Genomic DNA, 18,657 nt, shown 5'->3' with positions numbered 1-18,657 from the left:
CACATACCCATCTTCTCAATCACCCACTATGTTTACTTAACTGACAGTACCACTCTTTCTTATATGATTTTTAAGGTGTTTTTTAAATGTCTGTTTGTCTTCAACCCTAGTTAGTGCAGGTGGTAAGGAATTCCATGCAGTCATGGCTCTATACATCACAGTCCTTTTCATTGCATTTGTTCTTGGCATCTTTACAGTACATCTTTCCATTGACACATGCCTGGTGGAGTAACTGTGTCTGTTGATTGTGAATTGTATCTCATCATATAGACAAACAGGTTTTTTGTTCTTATATATATTTCTAAAAAACATTATGATATTTACATTTAGTCTTTGTTCTACCATTAACCATGACAGTTTTTCATGCATGCTTACTATGTTTGACCTTTTCCTACAATTCAGAGCAAGGTGCTGCTTTGTTCTGTGTCATTTGTAGTTTTCCCAGTTTTTCTCTTCCAGCACTTCCCCAGATCCCCGGACAGTAATCCAGATGTGAAAGGATCAGAGCCTGGATAACATGGATCACCGACTCTGGAGTTAGGAATTCTGCACATCTTCTAATTAAAGCCAGCCCTCTCCCCATCTTTTTTGTTATGTTATTTATATGCGTTGACCAGTTCAGATTACTGTCCAATGTTATACCTAGTAGCTTTGCTTCTTCTACCTGTTCAATTTCAGTTCCCCCCATTATTATTTTTAATTTTGGATTAGCAATTAGCATATGGTGTGAACCCATTAAAATACACTTTGTTTTTGCTATATTTAAAACCATTCTATTCGCTCTAATCCACTCTTCTACTTTTTGTAGCTCTTTATTTAGTGCCACACCCAGATCTTCCACAGAGGAGTATGCCATGTACAGGGTTGTATCATTCGCATATATAGCCACCTTTGCTTGCTCTAAAATTAACGGCAAATCATTTGTATAAATGGTGAATAACAGAGGTCCAAGGCAGCTTCCCTGCGGAATTCCATACTTAACATTTTTCGCTTCAGATAGGCTACCGTTAAAAAATACTCTCTGTTTTCTACTGTATAAGTAGCTAGTTATCCATGAAACTGACGATGAAGCAAAGCCATAGTCTTTAAGTTTCTCCACTCCAGTAGTATTTCATGATCCATAACATCAAATGCTGCACTGAAGTCTAACATCACTGATCCTGCTAATTTCTTTCTATCAATATCCATTAGACAATCATCTACTAGCTGTGTCAACGCTGTCGCTGTTGAGTAACCATCCCTATAGGCATGCTGAAAATCAGTATTCAATTCATTGTCATTGAAGTAACTCTGAATTTGTGTAAACACTATTTTCTCTTATCTTCGCTAACACTGGCAAAATGCTCACAGGGCGACTGTTTGCACCCGACAGGTTGACTTTTGCATTTTTCTGTAAAGGAATGATTTTAGCCTCCTTCCAGACTTTTGGACATATACCATATTTAATGCTTTGATTTATAATATGTGTGACCGTACCTGCTACATGCTTTGCTGAAACCTTCAGTAGTCTACCATCCATGTTATCCAGTCCCGCTGGTTTTTCCTTTTTTATATCTGACAACATTTCCTCCACCATTTTAGTGTCAACAGAACATAGACTAAATGAGCATTTTTTATCTTTCATAATCCTTTCTAATATGTTATCATTATATTTTACATTACTCATACACATATTATTCCTTAGAGTTTCAACCTTACACAAGAAGAAGTCATTGAAATACCGAGCTATATCAACAGGCTTTGTTATAAATGCCCCATCAACCTCAATAAAGCTAGGTACATTATTATTCCCCCTTCCTAGTACAGTGTTAAATGTTTTCCATAACTGTTTACTGTCATTTTTCACTTAAGCTTGCGGTAGTTCTGCCAATCAACCAGACATCCAGACTCACATGCTTTACTTTTTGCTGCATTTCTTTCTGCCATACAATCTTTTAAGTCTTCATCTAACCAGGGTGCCCTTACTGTTTTCACTGTACACTTAACTATAGGCGCATGTCTGTCTGCTACTTGGATAAACCTCTTCATAAATATACTTAGTGCTTCTTCTGGGTTATCCTCTTTATATACATCATCCCATGATATGTTTTCAATATCTTTGACAAATTCCTCTTCCCTGAAATTCTTATATGATCTTTTATGTATAATCTTAGGTCCAGCTTTTGGTATTTTTGCCTTTCTAGTGAATGCTATAATATTATGATCAGTGCATCCTATATTAGCTGATATAACTTTTGAACATAGCTCTGCACTATTAGTGTACACATGGTCGATGCATGTAGACGATTTTCCAGCCTTGCTTGTTTGCGTTCTAGTTGGTTGGTTGACCAGCTGTACTAGATCACATGCATTCACTATATCTACTAGTTTTTTCTTTAGTGAGCAGTGTACAGAAAACCAATCAATATTCAGATCACCTAATAAATACATTTCATTTTTCCCATCAGAAACTTTATCAATCATCTCACATACATTGTTCATATATACAGCGTTTGCATTTGGAGGTCTATAGCAGCATCCTATCAAAATAGGCTTAAGGTGAGGAAGATGGACCTGTAACCATATCACTTCAATTTCTTTTGACATAAAATCATTCCTTTGTTTCACAGGAATATGATTCTGTACATTCATCATTACACCTCCTCCAAATCTATTTCTATCCCTCCTATAAATACTATATCCCTGAATCAATACCTCATCATCGTCAAATGACTGGTCCAAGTGAGATTCAGACACAGCCATAATGTGTATGTTGTTTACATGTAACAGACATCCAACTTCCTGTACTTTATTTCTAATACTATTTATATTTATATGTGCAATTTTTACCCCTTTATTTGGAATGTTAAGTAATTCAACATCCATATTAAAGTATAAAATTTGATTAAAAACACAACATAAGGCCTACAAGACCTTATGGTACCTCTTATTCATGTTGTTCACCCTGTGTTGACGCCATCCCTCTTAGGCTGTTGCTTCGTGCAGGGTGTGTGATCAGCTGGTCTGATGGAACCTGCTTTGGTTGAGCCTTGGAGGCTTTGTCGTTGGCCAGGTGGCTGTTGAATATCTTCCTGGTCATCAGCCCGCTTCTTTACTGGTGGGCTGGTCCCAGATTCTGAGCTTAGTGATCCAATTTCCCTCGGTCGCTTCGCGCTTATGGCCTTTGCAGGTTGGAAATAAGCTCGAATTGATGATGGGTCAACTTCTGTCTTACTTCCAGAAGAGTTGGGTCTTTGACTGGTTGTCCTGGTGTTCTCTTTGACAGGTTTGTCCTGACTCTCTTCATGTCCTTTCATTGCTCTCTTGGTCTCCTTCTTTTTCTTATTCTTCGGTTTGTTTTTCTTCTTGGTCACGTTTGTAGCTACAGTAGGGACCTGCAGGTGGAAATAATCAGTAATTAGCAACAGGCTAGATTGACAGGTAGATATTTCATCACAGTGACCATGAATGCGTAATGGCTATTTATACGCATGAAACAATACACATATTACAATATAACATTTAAAAGTCTGTATGGAACAACAATTGTAGTATGAATGAATGAGAACTTTATTTAGGCCTAAAAAAAATAATGGTTTGTTTCCGGTTGCCGACCGACCCTGCCAATTTAGGTGCGACCCAATATATTTTATGAGTTTAAAAAAAAAAAATCTATAAAAAAGATATATATATATTTTCTTTTAGAATAAAGTTTCATAGAAATATTAGTCAAACCTTTAGTATTATGGATATTAAACATGCTGGCAGAGTACATGCATCCATGTTGTTGTGAACATTTTAACCCTTTCTCCGCCGATGACGTGTTTACACGTCATTCCTCGCCATGCGTAATCTGCCAATGACTGGTTACGGCGTCTTTGAGATCAATATCTCATATTTTCGTCATGGTATTCACATTTCACCCACGGAGTCTTTGCTGGTGTTGTAGGACTCCGCTCAACTCTGCAACGCTTCAATACCGCCACCTGGTGGCCGATCGGCGAGTTGCCAAAACCGGAAGTGGCCGGAAGTGCTTAGTCCATCCCCTATTCCGTCCGGCCACTCGCTATCGCTCGCGGGACTCTATCCAGACACCGTGCATATCGATCCGTTGCCATAACTCGATAAACAACATGATTGGACGTATATTAGTATTATACAAACCGGAACTGGATCAAGATCAACATCACATAACTGGGATCTGTTTGCGCCAGTGTGATCGCCCAACGGTAAGAGGAAGCTGCCGTGAGTTTCAGCGTTTTTGATTATTATTATCCATACAAACTGCTCTGATCTATATATCACCCATACTACATGAATCATTTAACGTCGGTCATTGCATTATAAACGACCCCCCCCCCCCCCCCCCCCCCTCCGGTCACCAGCAGATGACCAGTCATGAAGTTTAGGATCATGTACAGTTGAATTTTTTTATATAACGTTGATCGGTATCAAACTGCATTTGATCATCTAATATATGCATTTATGGCTATATCTCACGTTCTATGAAATACAGCAGAAAACGATAAAAACATATTTATACTCTGGACGGTATTTTAGTATGAATGTGTGAATGAAAAAGTAAAACGTTCCTACATCCTGAACGATAGATAATTGATGTTGAATGGGCCATAGTAATGTAAATTTAGCAATACAATTTAACACTTTGGTCGCCAGGCTTATATTCTTAATATACCATCCTCCGCCAGCTCTATTTGTCTATGGGGATGTTTACCTTCTTTGCAGGGCTATAACTTTTTAAATTGTATTGCTAAATTGACATTACTATGGCCCATTCAACGTCAAGTATCTATTGTTCAGGGTGTAGCAACGTTATACTTTTTCATTCACATATTCATACTAAAATACGGTCTAAAGTATAAGTATGTTTTTATCGTTTTCTGCAGCTTTCTCCAGAACGTGATTTATAGCCCCAAATGCATTATATTGATGATCAAATACAGTTTGATAGGAATCTGCGCGAGATAAAACATTTCAAATGGACGTGCTTCTAGAAGTTACTACTGATTAGTGTTGTCAAAAATATCGAAGTATCGATACATATCGATACTGAATATTTAAAACGGCTTCGATACTCATTTCCCGAAATACCGATACTTTCTGCAGTATCGGTACCAGCTGGCGAGTGTTCTACAGCAAGTTGTTGACACGCTGTTCAGAGCTCGCTTGCCCCTCCGCCTCCTCCGAGTCCAGCCCTCCCCCTCACAGAGCCGTCTTCAGACATTTTAGCTGAAGATGGCAAATGCAGAGCCTCCGCAACTTGTGCTTGTGGATAAAGAAAACAGCAGAAGTGCTGTTTGGAGGTACTTCGGGTTTGAAGTAAACAACGAAGGACAAGCTAAAAATGCCCCAATGCTATTTGCAAGCGGTGTTACAGAGCAGTGCCAGCGCGGATCTCCATAAAGAAATGAAAGAGGTTCGTGACAGCTGCTCTTTCAACGTCACTGTGACTGAAGCATTAAACCATTAACTCTACTGTACTCTACTCTCTGTAACGTTACAGCTATCAGCTAACGTTAGCTACTGCTAGCCATTAGCTCCGTTAGCTTAGCTGCCCACCTTTATAATTACTGCATGGAAACGGAGTAACGTTAACGTTTAAACGTTATGTCGAGGTCATACAATACTACAGTCGACATAAGGTTAACGTTACCCCGTTTCCATGAAGTGTTTAAATAGCAGCAATCTTGTTGAAAATGTAACGTTACTAAAATGCTCCGAGCATAGCCTCTCTCTCTCTCTCTCTCTCTCTCTCTCTCGTTATCTTTAAATAAAAATCGAAACTGTTACTAACTGTAATACAAACAGTTCAGTTTGTCAGGTACATGCAACACAGATTACAGTGTTTACATCTGTCTGCTTGAGAAAATACCATGTTCTGCAATAAAAATGATTGAAGTGAGATGAACAGTTATTTTTAAATGTGTGATCTAAAGATAAACAAAGGGTTTTAAAAGTGTTATATTTATCTTCTCTTATAGTACCAGAGAGAAGCTGAGGAGAATCAACCAGCAACAAAAGCTAAATTTGTTTAAAAAAAAGAAAAAGAAAAATATATATATATTTTTTTTGGTATCGAAATGGTATCGAAGTATCGATACTTTTCAAGGTATCGTATCGAAGTCGAAATTCCAGTATCGTGACAACACTACTACTGATCATCTGATATTGACCGGATGGGGGGAACGTTTATAATTCCGTGGCCAACGTTAGATGATTCATCTAGTGTGGGTGATATGATCATTAGAGCAGTTAGTATCGAACACGTTAAAAAATAACGCTGAATCTTACCGTAGCTTCCTCATAGCGTTGGGCGATGAGCGTGGAACAGAAATATTCCTATTATGGGATGGAGAAATATGCGATCCATTTCCAGGTTGTATAATAGTATATACGTCCAAATCATGTTGTTTATCGAGTTATTGGTAACGGATTGCTATCCGTTGTGTCTAGCTCGAGTCCTGGGACTATTACCGTGTGATCGGACCGAATTGAAATGAGCACCAGCTTCCATTTCCTGTTTCCGCTCTGGGCGATCCGCCGATCGGCCACCAGATGGCGCTCTTGAACCGTTGGAGAGTTGAGAGGGGATCAACAGTAGATCTCAAGTCTCCGGGGGAGAAATATGTTTTCGATCACAGATTTTTGAAATATTGATATCAAAGACGTGGTACGGCGTCTTTGGCAGAATGAGCATGGCGGGGAAAGACGTGCTACGGCGTTTTTGGCGACCATAGTGTTAAAAAGTTATAGCCCTGCAAAGAAGGTGAACATCTCCATAGACAAATAGTGCTGGCAGAGAGGCTACAAGGATGGATATAAGCTCCGGCAGAGAATGGGTTAATTAAATAAAGAAATTCCCTATCCATAGTCGCCGTGGGAAAGAATAAAATAAAAAATTAAATAAATTCCCTACCTACCCATGGCCTTAACTGACAACCAACAGGAAACAAACAATATTTTTTGTTATGCCTTAACAGATTGCAGAATGGGTAAAATACAGTACGGCTCACACAATTGTTAAGGGGATGCAGACCAGAGAAAGACGTTTGTCTTTACATCAGGGTCCCCCATTTTCAATTCATAGTGACATTTATGACATACACAACACACATGACATCATGACATTTATGGCATAGGGACATAAATGACATACAGGTATATAGTACTGTTACATTTGTGACATATACGATATGCAAATATACAGTACTGTTACCCAGAGGTCCTAACAGAGAATATACATATGATGGGGAGGAGGCTGTCTATTTGGGGGGGGGGGGGGGGGGTTGGACCTTTACGGTGGCCAGTCTCGAATTGCAGCCTGCCGTAGGTGCTCTTTTTTTTTTTAAACTTTGGCCATTTCCCTGGCTCTTTTATACGTTTATCGCATTTATACTTGGTCAAGTTCGACCGACAGAAGCAGGCTGAAAGGGTTCAGATGGGGGGGAAGACACTCTGGGAAAGGCACGGCTGCAGTCCGGGATTCGAACTCGCTCAGCCCCAGATCCGTGACGAGCACGGTTGTCCACGGCGCTGAAATAGCACTCGCGGTACGTGGTGAGCTACTGGAGCTCCCCTCCGTAGGTGCTCTTTAAGAGCGGTTTTGAAAGTACATTGGGGTATCGGGTTATTTTGACCGTTCATTAATCAGTGCACTGCACTATAGTCATTGAGTGTTTATACAGTAGACAGCTTAGTATAGGCTCAGATTCCACCTACAGGAATGGAGCCAAATTAAACTATTCGTTCATACCAGATGGAACCCATGTTACTGACCAGACACTCTATACCAGTGATTGTCGGATTTATATAACCAAAAAAACCCACTTATACAGCACCTTTTTTAAGTAGAAGTAGAAATACCAAGGTAAAATTGTACTCTGATAAAAAGTCCCCCCATTAACCCTTTCACTGCCACACGACAGAAGGTTAACCCTTTACTATCACACAACCGACGGCGATGCTCCATCATTAGCATCATTAGCTCTGCGGATGCCATCGGTTGTGTGATAGTAAAGGGCTAACCTTCTGTATTGTCACAGTGTTAAAAAGGATAATTAAGTAATGCAGAGGCGGCTGGGTGGCGCAGCAGACATTGCGCTCATCACCAACGCAAGAGACACCGGGTTCGAATCCGGCTATCGCCGTTGCCTCCGGCTTGGGCCGGCCGTCATACTAACTCAATTGGCAGAGTTAGCGGGTGGAAGTCGATGGGTGGTAATCTGGACGTTGTGGACAGCGACTCCTACAGGTCGGTTGGGGGACACCTGCACAGCAGAGACAGGAAATGGCGGGGGTAGTGTGAGCCTCCCACACGTTACACCTGACCTTGCCAATGAGAGTCCGCGCTGGCAGGTGAAAAGATGTGACAGGCTCCCTCCTTGTGTATCGGAGGGGACACGTGATGCAAGGCTTCTATCCTCCCTACAACCGGCCAGTGGGGGGCATATGCAAGCAACGTTCAAGACAGGGGAGGGGAGAATTGGCACAGCGAAATTGGGATGGGAGAAAAAAATTGGATCAAGAATTAAGTAATGCAGGAAATTAAGTGTTTGATGCTCAACCTACTTTATTAACACTTTGAATGCCAGCCACGCGTTTTGTCGTTAGTTCATGCCGACCGCTGAGTGCCGCCAACTAGAGCTGCCGCGGTATTGATGTTTTCCTTACCGCACAAATTTGCAAAATATTTCCTACCGCCGCGGTTATTACCGCACGCACACAAAAAATTTAAAAAAAAAGTTTGAATGCATTTTTTTTTTAGTAGTAGTCTACTCTTTATAGCATATAGCCTGCCTCTAGTCTAAATGTCTATCTTTAGAGGATGACTTTGCAGCATGAATATTGTTTGGGATTCGGCAAGCACGCATTAGTTATTGAAAGTGAAACACGGATTCGAAGTTTCCCCTCTGGTCGTGCGCCGTTCACTCGGTGTCGCGGGCAGGGGTGGTTACCCCCCCGACCCTTTCTTATTATTATTACTATAAAGTTACTACTTTATAATAAAGGCATTCGTTTTGTGGCATTAACATTATATAGTTATACGTTCAATAACATCAGCGTACTTACCGGACCATCTCAGTTCCTTTCTTTGCTCAGAGCGTGCTGAGTTGTCCCATTCTGCGGTCTGTTAATAAAGTTTTCAATCAGACAAGTGTATAGAACGAAGGGCTTTTATTATAACATTCGTTGCAGACAGTAAAATCATTATGTCTCGTTTAGTACTCCTGAGGAGCGATGGTAGTCCACTCCGGCGGGGAGCTAAAGCTAACGTTATTAGCCGTATTGTGATGAGCTCTGATCAATGGCTGACATTCAGGACGTAAAAAACTGCAGGACGCTCCAACGTGACGCGTCTCTCTTCTGACCAATCGGTGGTCTGCAATGTTTCACGTGACTTTTCTGGTACCCAATAGGGTCGCTTGGAACCTCGATAGAGGAGTAGGGTATATCTGCAGAGCCGCAAGCCCAACGAGAGGAGGGTACTTTATTATTATTATTATAAAAAACAGCGGTGATGCGGTATTCAGCCTACTCTGCGGTGGCCGTAATGTAACAGCGATACCGCGGTAATGCGGTAATCGCGGCAGCTCTACCGCCAACGCTATATAGCGGTTGTTTGTCGCATTTCTTTTTTATTGGCGATTTGAATTCATATTTCATCAATCGAGCCTCAGGTTAGTGTTGCAGACTCTCTCTGAGCTCAATTGGGAAGATACCGCCCCCTATCGTCTCTCCCTGTGTAACTGCACCCCATTACTTTAGACTGATGGGGGGGGGGGGGGGCGGGCCAGTTTCCTCATTTAACTTTTCCGTCAAGCCAACTGAAGAATCCATTGTGATCGCCCGCCCGGAAAACGCATGGATTATGTATTTACAGTACCCAACGCTGAATCAATAAACGTGATCGATATTTGGAATGGCGATCAGGAATTGGAATAATCTTTTTGGATAACATCTGATCTGAGGTAAGGAATTTATTTGACCAGTCTTAGGATAATCAGAGCTATTTTCACAGAGATATCAGCGTTTGCCCTATGCGTGTGTGTGTGTGCGAGATCAGGAAATGAGAGAATCAATATTTCAGCCCGCTTCTATAGCGTGCATAAGTACACATACTATCGATAATCTAGCGTTTATTTGAAAACGATTCATAAATAGGCCGAAAAATTACAAAGTTTTGTGTATTCCAGAATATTCCAGTAAAGGGCGTTTATCACAGAATATTTATATTTTCCTGAAACGTTCAAAAAACTAGCGTTTTTCAAAATGGTATAAAACGGAAATGAACCGATTTAAAAAAAAAAATCCGTTTCGACAATGTTGACTGCAAACAAGTCATTGATAAGCGACGGCCAGATTAGACACATAGCCATAATTTAAGATGTAGTTTATGCGTTCGCAAATATGAGAGCGCTATCATTGAAGTGGGTGGTGGCACTCAAGCACTAAATCGTGCGCCCCCTGCTGGCACTGAAAGTGTTAATACTTTATTGTTCTTATTCTTCTTATTGTTATTATTCAGCTGTCTTCGATTCGATTCTACGATGCATCTCGATGCAGCTCAATAATATTACATCCTCAATTTTATAATCTATATTACTGCACATGGATACCTTTTCATCAATACAAGCAGTCAGATAAATTACCTTATTTATATTTTATTTTATTTATTTTTGAAAGAATGTCAAAATAAATGTCTTTACTAGTGTTTCATGATACAGATACTAGTAGAAAGGTATCTCGATACCCAGCTGTTAAAAACGGTTCAATACTCTTTTTATTAGTATTAGTATCAATACTTTTAGAATAGCCTGATGCTGTATTTTCTATGAGTTGAGTGGATGCATGACCAGAGCACTAGCTTTAATAATACAATAATAATAATATATTTGATTTGTAGGGCGCTATATAGTTGTGGAGCAAATCCCAAAGCGCTACATTGTAAAAACATAAAAGCTAGCAAGAGAGTAAACCAAAAAAAAATATATATATATATTTTAATAATCGATTATGTTCTGTCACTGTATCGATGCATAATCGTCCACGTCCGCATCGCGATGCATCTTAGAATCGAGAAATGTCCACACCCCTACTGCTTGGGCCACAACTACGGCTGATCCCTGGCCCACAGTTGCATCACGAGAATCGCAGACCACCCGTTTCCCAAAGTAACTACCATTTGAATTGATTGCAAGTTTTTTTTGCTCTTAGATCGGACAAATTGCACAACCCCCCCACCGATGGAGCCCTGCCCCGCCGCTACGTCTCCTCCGTCCCCCGGAGGCCGCCGGCGAGTTGAGATGAAGCCGTCCGATGAAGAAGAAGAGGGGGTGGAGGCCACAGTGCCCCAGGACCGTCCCACACCTGGGGACTCGGACGGGACGGACACCTTGACCACAGACCTACTGAGGTTCTCTTCCCAAGCCACGCCCAGTTCCACCGCGACACGACTGAGTGATTTAGTTCACGCCTTTCAGCGAAGCGGGCTGTTCTGTGTCCTCGCGCCACACTGGTGGAATTTACATGTAGTCGTTTAGCTGAACGCTTTCATCCGAAGCGACTTACAAGTTGTGTACAACAAGTCAGCAGGAAGGTACAACTCTGGCAGCTAAGGGTCAGTAAGAATGTTCATCAAACAGTGTCGAACTTGAGTGCATAGTAGTAGAGACATATTAGCAATGTAGACCAGGTAGATTCCTTAGTATGAGAGTGCATGGTCATAAAAGACAGTAGGTTAGTAGTTATTTTATTCAATAAAAAAATAAAAATAATAATTCAGATATTGATTGAAGATCAATTAGAAGATTAGTTAGAAGATGCAGAGCGTAGGGGTCTTGAGGGTGTGTAGTTAGAAGATGCAGAGCGTAGGGGTCTTGGGGGTGTGTAGTTAGAAGATGCAGAGCGTAGAGGTCTTGAGGGTGTGTAGTTAGAAGATGCAGAGCGTAGAGGTCTTGAGGCTGTGTAGTTAGAAGATGCAGAGCGTAGAGGTCTTGAGGGTGTGTAGTTAGAAGATGCAGAGCATAGGGGTCTTGAGGGTGTGTAGTTAAAAGATGCAGAGCGTAGGGGTCTTGAGGGTGTGTAGTTAGACTATGCAGAGCGTTGGGGTCTTGGGGGTGTGTAGTTAGAAGATGCAGAGCGTAGGAGTCTTGAGGGTGTGTAGTTAGAAGATGCAGAGTGGAGGGGTCTTGAGGGTGTGTAGTTAGAAGATGCAGAGCGTAGGAGTCTTGAGGGTGTGTAGTTAGAAGATGCAGAGTGTAGGGGTCTTGAGGGTGTGTAGTTAGAAGATGCAGAGCGTAGAGGTCTTGAGGGTGTGTAGTTAGAAGATGCAGAGCGTAGGGGTCTTGAGGGTGTGTAATTAGAAGATGCAGAGCGTAGAGGTCTTGAGGGTGTGTAGTTAGAAGATGCAGAGCGTAGGGGTCTTGAGGGTGTGTAGTTAGAAGATGTAGAGCGTAGGAGTCTTGAGGGTGTGTAGTTAGAAGATGCAGAGCGTAGGGGTCTTGAGGGTGTGTAGTTAGAAGATGCAGAGCGTAGAGGTCTTGAGGGTGTGTAGTTAGAAGATGCAGAGCGTAGGGGTCTTGAGGTTGTGTAGTTAGACTATGCAGAGCGTAGGGGTCTTGAGGGTGTGTAGTTAGAAGATGCAGAGCGTAGGGGTCTTGAGGGTATGTAGTTAGAAGATGCAGAGCGTAGGGGTCTTGAGGGTGTGTAGTTAGAAGATGCAGAGCGTAGAGGTCTTGAGGGTGTGTAGTTAGAAGATGCAGAGCGTAGGGGTCTTGAGGGTGTGTAGTTAGAAGATGCAGAGCGTAGAGGTCTTGAGGGTGTGTAGTTAGAAGATGCAGAGCGTAGGGGTCTTGAGGGTGTGTAGTTAGAAGATGCAGAGCGTAGAGGTCTTGAGGGTGTGTAGTTAGAAGATGCAGAGCGTAGGGGTCTTGAGGGTGTGTAGTTAGAAGATGCAGAGCGTAGGGGTCTTGAGGGTGTGTAGTTAGAAGATGCAGAGCGTAGGGGTCTTGAGGGTGTGTAGTTAGAAGATGCAGAGCGTAGGGGTCTTGAGGGTGTGTAGTTAGAAGATGCAGAGCGTAGGGGTCTTGAGGGTGTGTAGTTAGAAGATGCAGAGCGTAGGGGTCTTGAGGGTGTGTAGTTAGAAGATGCAGAGCGTAGGGGTCTTGAGGGTATGTAGTTAGAAGATGCAGAGCGTAGGGGTCTTGAGGGTGTGTAGTTAGAAGATGCAGAGCGTAGGGGTCTTGAGGGTGTGTAGTTAGAAGATGCAGAGCGTAGGGGTCTTGAGGGTGTGTAGTTAGAAGATGCAGAGCGTAGGGGTCTTGAGGGTGTGTAGTTAGAAGATGCAGAGCGTAGGGGTCTTGAGGGTGTGTAGTTAGAAGATGCAGAGCGTAGGGGTCTTGAGGGTGTGTAGTTAGAAGATGCAGAGCGTAGGGGTCTTGAGGGTGTGTATTTAGAAGATGCAGAGCGTAGGGGTCTTGAGGGTGTGTAGTTAGAAGATGTAGAGCGTAGGGGTCTTGAGGGTGTGTAGTTAGAAGATGCAGAGCGTAGGGGTCTTGAGGGTGTGTAGTTAGAAGATGCAGAGCGTAGGGGTCTTGAGGGTGTGTAGTTAGAAGATGCAGAGCGTAGGGGTCTTGAGGGTGTCTAGTTAGAAGTTGCAGAGCGTAGGGGTCTTGAGGGTGTGTAGTTAGAAGATGCAGAGCGTAGGGGTCTTGAGGGTGTCTAGTTAGAAGATGCAGAGCGTAGGGGTCTTGAGGGTGTGTAGTTAGAAGATGCAGAGCGTAGGGGTCTTGAGGGTGTGTAGAAGAGGCAGAGCGTAGGGGTCTTGAGGGTGTGTAGTTAGAAGATGCAGAGCGTAGGGGTCTTGAGGGTGTGTAGTTAGAAGATGCAGAGCGTAGGGGTCTTGAGGGTGTGTAGTTAGAAGATGCAGAGCGTAGGGGTCTTGAGGGTGTGTATTTAGAAGATGCAGAGCGTAGGGGTCTTGAGGGTGTGTAGTTAGAAGATGTAGAGCGTAGGGGTCTTGAGGGTGTGTAGTTAGTAGATGCAGAGCGTAGGGGTCTTGAGGGTGTGTAGAAGATGCAGAGCGTAGGGGTCTTGAGGGTGTGTAGTTAGAAGATGCAGAGCGTAGGGGTCTTGAGGGTGTCTAGTTAGAAGATGCAGAGCGTAGGGGTCTTGAGGGTGTGTAGTTAGAAGATGCAGAGCGTAGGGGTCTTGAGGGTGTGTAGTTAGAAGATGTAGAGCGTAGGGGTCTTGAGGGTGTGTAGTTAGTAGATGCAGAGCGTAGGGGTCTTGAGGGTGTGTAGAAGATGCAGAGCGTAGGGGTCTTGAGGGTGTGTAGTTAGAAGATGCAGAGCGTAGGGGTCTTGGGGTGTCTAGTTAGAAGATGCAGAGCGTAGGGGTCTTGAGGGTGTGTAGTTAGAAGATGCAGAGCGTAGGGGTCTTGAGGGTGTCTAGTTAGAAGATGCAGAGCGTAGGGGTCTTGAGGGTGTCTAGTTAGAAGATGCAGAGCGTAGGGGTCTTGAGGGTGTGTAGTTAGAAGATGCAGAGCGTAGGGGTCTTGAGGGTGTGTAGTTAGAAGATGTAGAGCGTAGGGGTCTTGAGGGTGTGTAGTTAGTAGATGCAGAGCGTAGGGGTCTTGAGGGTGTGTAGAAGATGCAGAGCGTAGGGGTCTTGAGGGTGTGTAGTTAGAAGATGCAGAGCGTAGGGGTCTTGGGGTGTCTAGTTAGAAGATGCAGAGCGTAGGGGTCTTGAGGGTGTGTAGTTAGAAGATGCAGAGCGTAGGGGTCTTGAGGGTGTCTAGTTAGAAGATGCAGAGCGTAGGGGTCTTGAGGGTGTGTAGTTAGAAGATGCAGAGCGTAGGGGTCTTGAGGGTGTGTAGAAGATGCAGAGCGTAGGGGTCTTGAGGGTGTGTAGTTAGAAGATGCAGAGCGTAGGGGTCTTGGGGTGTGTAGTTAGAAAAAGTCTTTTACTATTATGTATTGTACCACTGTTACTATCCTTATACTACTACCTGTCAAGCTAATATGTCTATACTACTACATAACAACATTCAAGTTAGACACTGTTTGACGAACAATGCCACTGACCCTTAGCTGCCAGAGAGGTAGCTCTTGCTGACTTGTTGTACACAATTTGTAAGTTGCTTTGGATAAAAGCATTCAGCTAGATGACTAAATGTAAATGTGAATGTAACGCTCATCTTACGCTCGTATAACAGAGTCATGCCCACATGTCATAAACAAGTTGGTAGAATGGAAAATATTGAAATCTATGACGGTTTCTCTCATTGCAGGATAACCGCTCAAATGGCAAACCAGTGTTTAGAGATGAAAGCCAAGCTCCATGCAGGTATGTGACGAAATGTACCCCCACACACAAAAATGCACACGTATGCATTAAGATGAGATAAGATATTCCTTTATTGATCTCCTTGGGGAAATTCGGGCATCATAGCAGCACGTGGGGAGGGGAGGTACAGGTATGGGCAGGGTAATAGTAGAAAGACGAGGCAATATAATTAGATCGGAAAATAATCAGTGTAAACTATATAATTAACTCTGAATATGAGAAAGATAAACAGTGTAAACAATATAATTAACTGAATATGAGAAGAATAAACGGTGTAAAACAATATAGTTATCTCTGAATATAAAAAGTTGAGAAAAATGTACAGTGTAAACAAAGGTGCAGATGAGGTTCTGTATGCCCTATTGGTTATATCATACCTTACAATAAATATAGGCAATTCACACTATTCACAGCAAGTACACAAATCTGAAACCGACAAATCGTATACAGAGAGCGTAATTATCCATGTGTTTCCCACGACAGGACAAAGCAAGAGTCAGTGCAGCGCGTCGGAAGCCGAGAGAGACCTGTGAGTCTGGAGTTTTGATCTACTAAATAATCTAAACGTGATTTCGAGATGACCGCTGATTGGGATTGACGTGCATTTTGGCTTTGAATTCTGTCACAGGCCCGATTGTATCAGTGAGTTGGAGAATGCAAGGACGAAACATTTCAACAAGTCGTTGGCGTTTCACAGGTACAAGTATTTTTTTTTATATAAATGTAAATCTTTTTTGGATCAAATGTATATATATTTTTTTCAAACATGAAACAAGGACATATCACAATACAATAATAATACATAAAAAAATACACAATATACATGGACACTCGCTCGCTCTCCCCCCACCCCCGGACCTCACCGTGAACCACACACACAACATACCACTCAGCAATCAGAAATAAAAATTCACAATTTTCTTTATCTTTTTTGTAAACGAATAATTCTTTCTTTCTTTTCTTTTACATGAAATACAAAATATAAAACACATGACAACACATAATACAATAATAATAAGAATAGACAGGACTTCACAGGACAATGGGTCTCATTCACCAATGGACTTAGGACAAAAGATCTGACAAATTTCTTAGCGCCACTTAACACATTGACTGCCACGCTTCTATCCATCAATGTATGATCACTGCCACCAGTCTAAGCCTATGGAGATGTTCACCTTCTTTGCAGGGCTATAACTTTTTAAATTGTATTGCTAAATTGACATTACTATGGCCCATTCAACATCGATTATCTATCGTTCAGGATGTAGGAACGTTATACTTTTTCATTCATAGATTCTTCCAAAAATACCTTTTAGAATATAAGTATGTTTTTATCGTTTTCTGCAGTAATTCATAGAACGTGAGTTATAGGCATAAACGCATATATAGGTTATCAACTGCCGTTTATTCCCGATACACACTATATTAAAAAATTCAACTGTAGAGACGCACATGCATATACACACCTGAGATATACACTCACACAGGTGGCAGAGACGCACATGGATACGAGACACACACAGAAGGTAGGATTACAGTCACGTACCTGAGAGATGCACACACACACGTATGAGACATACACACATACTTACGTGAGACACGTACCCACATACACATATCTGAGACACACATTCATACATGTTCTCACGCACACCTACATATATTTGAGACGCATCCTCTCACATGCACTATGGAGAAAGATGGCATCCCGATAGAAGATGCAGCACATACCTGCTCGCAGGTAGATCGGTCTACATGTAACGTATGTGCATCAGGGATATATATGCACAATGTATAGTAATGTTTTTTTTTGTAAGTGCTTTTTTAATTTCCATGTCAGTGGTTAATGTGTTTGTATGAGTCTTTTGTATGTTTTGTATGATGTTACGAAAAAGAAAAAGACAAATCTTGGATGTTGCATATTATGCTGTGGAAAGATGTCTTGTGTATATTGGAAAGATTTGTGCAAAAATATCAAAAAAAAAAAAAAAAAATCAACTGTATATGATCGTATACATTATGCGTCATGCGCGGATGAAAGGGGGGGGGGTCGTTTATAATTCCGTGATCGTCAGTAAATGCTTTATGTAGTATAGGTGATATATTGATCAGATTGGTTTGCAGTGAAAAGAATAAACAATTAGGCTGAAAATAGCGTATATGTAACGATATGTGACTGCCGGACGGATTTCCCAGATGCACCGAGATCACCAGATCAACTTCCGGTTGTAACTCGCCCGATCATCCACCAGGCGGTGGTATTGAGGCGTTGCACTGTTGTGCAGAGTCCCACTGTATCAGCAGAGGCTGGGTGGCGGAATTATGAATGCCATGGTGAAAAAATGAAATATGATCTCAATAACGTCGTACAGCGTGGTTTGGCGGAATTCGCATGACCAGCAAACCCGTCGTAAGCCGTTTTTGGCGGTCAATGTGTTAAGAGATTTTTGGGCCGATTTAGCGATTCACCAACCGTCCCTTGTCTAGGATTCGGTCCTAATTTAGAGCAGCGTTTAGGATCCCTGAATAGCAGTCGTAAGTTGACAGACTTGTGTGCGCCTTGTTCTTAACTCATTGACTGCCACCTATTAGACGGGGCCCGTCGTAGCAATTCCACGCTTTAAAAGATGGGAGTGCGTCACCTTGTTTGTAGAGCTATAACTGTATTCTATATTATAGCTATGGATACAATACTATGGCCCATTTGACATCAACTATCTATCGTTCAGTATGTGAAAAATAATAATTTTTTTCATCCATATGTTCCCATGTTATACCGTGGTCAATATAAGTATGGTTATATATCGTACTTGGCTTATCGCGTCCCGCTCTTAAGCCTATCGAGATATACCTCATCTCATGTACCTATTGTACTACATCACGAATAAAAAGAAGTACACCCACACTTGCCGGGTCCCGCCTCTATGGAGGTGTAGCCTATAAGACAGTAGGCATGGTCACCAATACACTCTTCCTCTATTTTCGTTTCCATCATAACGGATGCAGTGCACCTTATGTTAACTAGTTGTTATGAAAAGATTATGAGAAATTGCGTAATGTTGAAAGTTTGTTGAGGTTTGCTTACCCCTGGAATCTTCGGGGCATGTTTCAGCGACACGTCGGGCCTATTCTGATGTTTCCTCATCTGGTGACAGCAGATCCAGGAAGCAGCGTGCAAGGTTGGCTATCGAGCCAGCTTGTACACAGGTAGGCCCTGTGTCATCAGGCATGGGTGTTAGTAATGCTGGGTTGTTTTGTTACACAACCATGTTGTGTGTCGGCGCCAGGGGCGGGATGGTTTGGTGGACG

The 18,657-nt window shown here is 42.2% G+C and overlaps 1 protein-coding gene across 1 annotated transcript in view; it reads left to right on the top strand.

Moving 5' to 3' along the window:
• cenph (centromere protein H) overlaps positions 1 to 18,657 on the top strand; it is a 51,364-nt gene that overhangs the window by 10,750 nt on the left and 21,957 nt on the right. The window contains exons 2-5 of the mRNA XM_084323415.1: positions 11,215 to 11,413; positions 15,290 to 15,345; positions 15,829 to 15,874; positions 15,974 to 16,042. Coding sequence (XP_084179541.1) covers positions 11,244 to 11,413; positions 15,290 to 15,345; positions 15,829 to 15,874; positions 15,974 to 16,042 — 341 coding nt within the window. The 5' untranslated portion in view covers positions 11,215 to 11,243. The remainder of the gene's footprint in view (positions 1 to 11,214; positions 11,414 to 15,289; positions 15,346 to 15,828; positions 15,875 to 15,973; positions 16,043 to 18,657) is intronic.

This window comes from Notolepis coatsorum (assembly GCF_963971535.1).
Source record: "Notolepis coatsorum genome assembly, chromosome: 10".
NCBI lineage: Eukaryota > Metazoa > Chordata > Actinopteri > Aulopiformes > Paralepididae > Notolepis > Notolepis coatsorum.
The sequence above is the reverse complement of the archived record's forward strand: the minus strand, read 5'-3'. Positions and strand labels throughout refer to the sequence as shown.